The sequence below is a fragment of the Camelus bactrianus genome, chromosome 30, assembly GCF_048773025.1.
Source record: "Camelus bactrianus isolate YW-2024 breed Bactrian camel chromosome 30, ASM4877302v1, whole genome shotgun sequence".
Classification (NCBI taxonomy): domain Eukaryota; kingdom Metazoa; phylum Chordata; class Mammalia; order Artiodactyla; family Camelidae; genus Camelus; species Camelus bactrianus.
The window spans coordinates 30,045,245-30,051,087 of record NC_133568.1 but is presented as its reverse complement, the minus strand read 5'-3'; the positions used below and the strand labels follow the sequence as shown (position 1 = coordinate 30,051,087).

Sequence of the window (5,843 nt, the reverse complement as noted above, 5' to 3'; positions counted from 1 at the left end):
GAGCCCGAGCCCCTGGGGGCTCACCTTGGTCAGGTGACAAACAGCAATTCCTATTTCTGTGTAAACGGGCACATATTGACGCACCTCACAGAAAGTGCGGTTGAGCTAAAGCTATGAAACAGCAGATTAGAGTCCAATGTCCAGCACTTTCTTCAGTATCTCACGCACCTGGGGAGGCCAGTCCTGGCTGCTGCTGGCCTGGGCCGGAAGAGACAGGTGGACCTTCAGAGGCTCCAGGCGGCAAGGTGGGCTTTCGTTTCCCCAGAGGAGAGAGCCCCCGGCCCCCAGCCTGGCCTGAACTCCCCGGCCCTCTGCATACTTCTGAGCGCCGCTGGTCAGGTATCCCCTGGGTCGAGGTAGGGAGCCCCACAGGCCCGGTCAGACAATGGACGGTGGAAAGACTCCTGGAAACACCGGACGCCAGACCCCCAAGAGGGGCCGTCCCCGGGGCGGCGTCAGGACCCCATCCTCCGCTCTCGGGGGCGGCGCGCCGCGTCTACACGACCACTCGCCGCGGGACAGGTGGAGCCGCGGCCACGTGGGCGCCTGGCCGAGAAGGAGCGGCCCCGCCAGGCAGGTATTGCCTAACCCAGGCCGGTTGGGCCCGTGGGGCAGCGCGCACAGGGAGGGCGGAGCGGCCTCGCCGCGACCCTCGACCCCTTACCTCATCCCTGCGCCCGCCTCCACTTTCACCACTTGTCGGCGCTCTTTAGGACCCAGCGGTGCCCGCCCGGCCGCCCGGCGTGGGAGGGGCCACGCATTGTGACGTCACGCCGAGGCGGGGCAGGCGCTCGGACGGACAGACAGACGGGGGACGGACGGCGGGGAGCACTGCGCACGGGTGAGGCTGGGCGGGGTCGGCGGAGCGCGTGGATGCCGGCGCCGCGCTGGGTCCGCCGGGCTTGGGGTCGGGGTGCGGGCGGACGTTCCCCGACTGAGCGTCCACCTCGGTCCGGGCCCCCTGGGGCAGGGGGTTCCCCCATCCCCCCGGCCTGTGCGACCCCTCCCCCAAAACCGAGCCCGCACCCCGGGACTTGGTGTTCACCCCGGGCCGGCCCCGCCCCCAACCCCGAGCGGAGGCCGGTGTGCGCGCCAAGGGCTCCCGGAGCCGTGCGTGTCCGGGGAGGGGTTGGCCCCCCAGCCGTGAGCCCCGCGGTGCGCCCGGGGCGCGTCCTGCCGAGCGCGGCCCCACTCGGCCTCCAGGAGGGTTCCGAGTCCTTCACCGCTTTCCCTCTCTTGCCAGACTCCTAAGGAGGAGGACTGCGCCGGGCAGCAGCGGCATGTTGGGTGACAGCGCGCGTGCCGGGAGCCTGTGAGCGCGGAGGGCGCTTGGCCCAGGTGGACGTCAGCCTGCCAGCAGGGCCACACAGGCGTTCGGGATGGAAGCAGAAGGCTTGGACTGGCTTTTGGTCCCGCTGCACCAGCTGGTTTCCTGGGGGGCGGCTGGGGCCATGGTCTTCGGAGGGGTGGTGCCGTACATCCCGCAGTACAGGGACATCCGGAGGACTCAGAACGCCGAGGGCTTCTCCACCTACGTGTGTCTGGTGCTCCTGGTGGCCAATATTTTACGGATACTCTTCTGGTAAGTTGGGGGCTTTCTTGCGGGGGTGCTCCCGGAGAGATGGCCTTTTCCTTTTCTGAGTGAGGCCAGCGGGGCGGAAGTGTCTGTACTTCCTAGGAAGGAGCTGGTGAACTGGGTGAGATTATTTCCCAGGGAAAATGGTGGGACTGGAGTGAAGAAGCTCACGTAATCTCAGATCTGCTTCTTCATTTCGTGGGGCTCATACGTTCATCGGAGACTTTCCCAGGGCCTTCTCTGCGGGGCTTTGTCCCAGGACGGGGTCCCTGCCCTCAGGAATTCACATGGGGGCTGGGCGGGAGAACGGAGTGATCAGATGGACGCCAGTGATTATCAGCATGGGAAGGACATCCCACTGGCCAGCGAGGCCCCTCGGGAGGGGACCCCTGAGCCCGACAGGAAGGCGAGCTCAGGGGTTGCTGTAAAGGGCTGTCCTTCCTGCCGTCTCTGTCGTGTGTGCTGTTTTCTTTTTAAGTAGGAAGTCAACTTTCTGGATAATACTTGAGACTATTTTTTCTTCCTCCTCCCAGCCCAACTTCCGCTTATTACTATTTGCATTCTGGTAAGGAACTCGGAGGTAATTTTAACAATTGTTGAAGCCAGACATAATTGGAAGGGTGTATTTTAAGAGGAAATGAGAAGAGGTCTCGTAGCCTCATTCTGAGGCCAGAAAAGTCTAGACCTTTCCTTCCTTTCAGACAGTCCCAGCATGACAGGACAGCCTGGGCAGGGGCGAGGACAAGGGCTCTGGGCAGCTGGTGTCCAGAGCACTGCTTCTGGCTCCTCCTTTTGATTTTTTGGTCACTATTTGAGTAATTGTGCTTTTTTGCTAACTGATTTTGTCAGCTTTACTGAGGTATGATTTACATTAAATAAAGCCACCCAATCTAAGTGTGCAGTTTGATGAATTTGTGTAGATGTCTCCACTGAGGTCGTCAGGGTGTGAGTCCTCTGAGTCCAGAAGTTCTCGACTCCTTCACATTCGGTCTGCTCAGTGCCAGGCAGCCCTTGATCACTTTCTCGGGGTTTTTGCCTGGTTTGGGGTTTTAGAAAGTGAGCTGGTGAGTCGACTGACTCCCCGCCCAGGAGAACTTGTCCTCTGAGCCCTGTCTCTGGGCTGGTCTACTTCTGAGGGAGGGGTCGGAGGGCACTTTTTTTTGTTTGGCACAAGTTGAAAAATAGCATACTGAAGATTTCTCCTTTCCCGGGCCACTTCCCTTTTCTCAGATGGCTGTAATTAAGCCTCAGGTTGAACAGAAGCAGGTCACAAACTATAATTGGTGTGCAACACCGCTGTTAACCCTGAGCATGCTAGGGTGTGGTGAGCACGCAGGTGAAGGGTGGGGGTTGCCCCAGGAGCTCCCAGCCCAGGCTCAGGGTATTAGGTTGGGAAGCACGTCTCCTTTAGGCTGTGGGAAGTTTTCTGTTGGAGGAGGATTGCCTGAGGTTGGATTACTTTATGGGAAAATAGCTCCTTTGAGAGATCTTTTCCCTCCAATATGCTTATCATTTAAAATTGCAAAAAGAAAATAGAATATCTAATTTACATGTAAATATCTGATGAGAAATTAAACCAGTTTCTTGAGTGCCATCGCATCAGTGCTTCTGGGCTGAACTGGCACTTAAGGCGTTTGGACCCAGAGTTCTCTCTCTACTGCAGGGCCTGAGACTTTGAGAAAGGGCCTTTGGTGGAATTCTAAACTGTGTCCACTGGCACGCCTGTGTCTGCATATCCGATTGCTCCTTTCCCGTGGAGTTGGTGTTCAGTGGCTACCGTGTGAAGACACAGGGCTTCAGCCAGGATTCCAGAAGCCTGTGGAATTTTGGGGATGAAGGGAGGGCTGGCGGAGGGTGCTGGCCTCTTCTCGAGGGTCTCTCTGACCTGGGATGCACTTTCCCCTCACTTCACACCTGGCAGGGCTTGCGTGGTAAAGCCCAGCAGAAATCAGGGCTCCGTCTATGACTTGTGACAAATGTGCACCTCTCTGCCCAGCTGGTCCTCAAATCCCACTGCTCTGAGGCTGATGCACTGCTCCCCTTTCTTCCTCTCTCTGGAGCTTCTGAAGCCCCTACTCCTGGGTCCCTCCAGGCTTCATAGATTAGCAGCCCACTTGATTTAATAGGTTTTTGAAGGTTTCCCATGAGACAAACACTGGGCCACACGCTGCAGGGTTAATACTTTAGCAGAAGTGCTGTATGGAACGTACCAGATGAATATACATGGGTTGTGGTGGGTGAGGGGGTGCTGTGGTGGGTTTCAGGTGGGATGGGATCTGGATCTGCACTAGAACAGTGCTGGAGTTGGAAGAAATGAAGAGTTTGTTTCCCAAGGCTGGCCAGCAATGCAGTCCTCAGGACCCCAGCCTGCCTGGGGAGCCCCGTGGAGAGTTGGGGTGTAAGGCACATAAGTGGCTCTGCAGGACTGCAGGAGGGGCTGATCAATCTGTGGAAATCCCAGGTTTTCTGAAACTTGTGAAACTAATGTCTTTGTTTCTTACAGTCCTTACCATCCTTTTGCAGAATCAGCATTCAGCAGATCATATAAATGCTGATGTGCAGGATTTGGCCTTTGTGGGGCCAGGAGGAGGGCTAAGCGATTTTGTTAAGGAGAAGCAGAGGGGGCCAGGGTGTGAGGACAGTGCCACAGGGTATTCTGACCCAGAGCCTCATGCATTCACTGAGTTCCCGTCCCTGTATGATGAAAACAGCGGATCAGAGATATGGTAACTTTGTACTAGAGATGTGGCAACACTGTATCAGAAGTACAGTGACATTGTATCTGAGATGTGGCGACATTGTACTGGAGACATAGTAAAGTTGTATCCAGGATATAGTGACACTGTGTCACCAGGGAAGGGCCATCATTCACAAGGAAATGGATGCACAGCTTCTCTTCCATGTGAGCTTTGAAGAGGTGGAGAAGGTGGTCCCTGTAGAAACTTTGGTTCAGGCTTGGTGGAACACAGCACATTCTCTGTAGTGTGCATCTCCCTGGGAGCCAGACAGTGCGCTGCCACCAAGGGAGAATCTCTTAGACTGGCCCTTCTGAGCCCGAGGCCCCATGTTGTCCAGGGGGCTGCTCCATCGTTTGCAGCAGAAGAGCTTTGCCAACCGTGTTCTCAGGGCAGGAAAGAAAGTGCTCTGTGACATCCATGCCAGTGCAGACTGTTAGCATTGAAGGAAGAAGCTGAACTAATATAAGTAAAAAATAGTATCTTTTTAAGTTAATTAGCTTTTAAAAATTACTAGTGACATTGAACTTTGTTTCCTATTTATCTTGTCACTTGTATATCTTTCGTGAAAAGTGCTTTTTGGAATATCTTGTTTAACCTGTCTTTACCCTAAAGGCAGTTAAACATTCACCTGTCCTCTCTCACTTCACTTTAAATGTCTTTTTTCCTGTAAATACTGAGTTCACCTAGATTTGACTTTTGGTGCACAGTATAAGGGAAGCACAAACCTTGATACTTTTTCCCATAGTTTTTCTGGTCACTCATTGTTTCTATTGAACATTTAAGATGCCAGAAGTGGCATTTGTTACACAATGGCCAAAACTGCGTGTCTTCAGCCTTGCAACTAACTGGTGTGAGCATGGTGTGGGGACCCGTAGAGTAATTTGTTATTGTCATGCCCACCTGCTCCAGTCTCCCCAACCTGACATGGAACCTTCTCTGTCTCCTCTGACTTTTACCTGTGGATAAGTCAGCCCCTAAGGTCAGCTAGGTACCAGTGGGGACCAGTTTCTAGAATTGGCTAGAAATGTCCTCAGACAGCCATAGGGGTTTTAGCTGCACGTTATAGAAGAGATGAAGCTGGGAGGTGGTGGGTCACAGCGCAGCCTGTGGCAGAGCACGTGCGTGGCCCCAGTGGCCAACTCTCTCTCAGTGACCCTCTCCTTGGAGGGACAGGTGTGAGAGAGAGGCAAGCAGGGAGGGGAGCTGGGTGGTTGTTTCCATGTCTCCTGTCCAGGAGAAGCTGGGAGATCAGACTGCCATCCAGGGCCTCCCGACTTTGACCTTTCGGCCACCAGCTCAGGTTTGGGAAACATGTGTCAGACCACACTGCAGCTCGTCCGGGGGTCTCTGCTCTAGAACTGCCAGGCTAGAATTGAGACCTGGGCTTTGACGGGCGCTGTGCTTGTGGCTGGCCTGGATTGCATGTCACAGCCCCACAGCCGGTGTGTGCAAGATGGTGGGTGCTGCTGTCAGACCCTGGAGTCTGGGGTCTGGGGTCTGCTGATGAGCCCAGCTGGTGCCAGTCACTG

At 55.4% G+C, this 5,843-nt stretch overlaps 1 protein-coding gene across 7 annotated transcripts in view; it reads left to right on the top strand.

The window, feature by feature from the left end:
- Positions 1-333: 333 nt before the first annotated feature.
- Positions 334-5,843, top strand: part of SLC66A2 (solute carrier family 66 member 2) — a 42,061-nt gene continuing 36,551 nt past the window's right edge. For 2 of the 7 annotated variants that reach the window (XM_074355466.1, XM_074355468.1), the window contains exons 1-2: positions 705-841; positions 1,244-1,582. In XM_074355466.1, the coding sequence (XP_074211567.1) occupies positions 1,380-1,582 (203 nt within the window). In that variant the 5' untranslated portion in view covers positions 705-841; positions 1,244-1,379. Of the gene's footprint in view, positions 578-704; positions 842-1,243; positions 1,583-5,843 lie in introns of those variants that run through there. The other 5 variants (XM_074355463.1, XM_074355464.1, XM_074355469.1 and 2 more) reach the window with 5 other exon arrangements.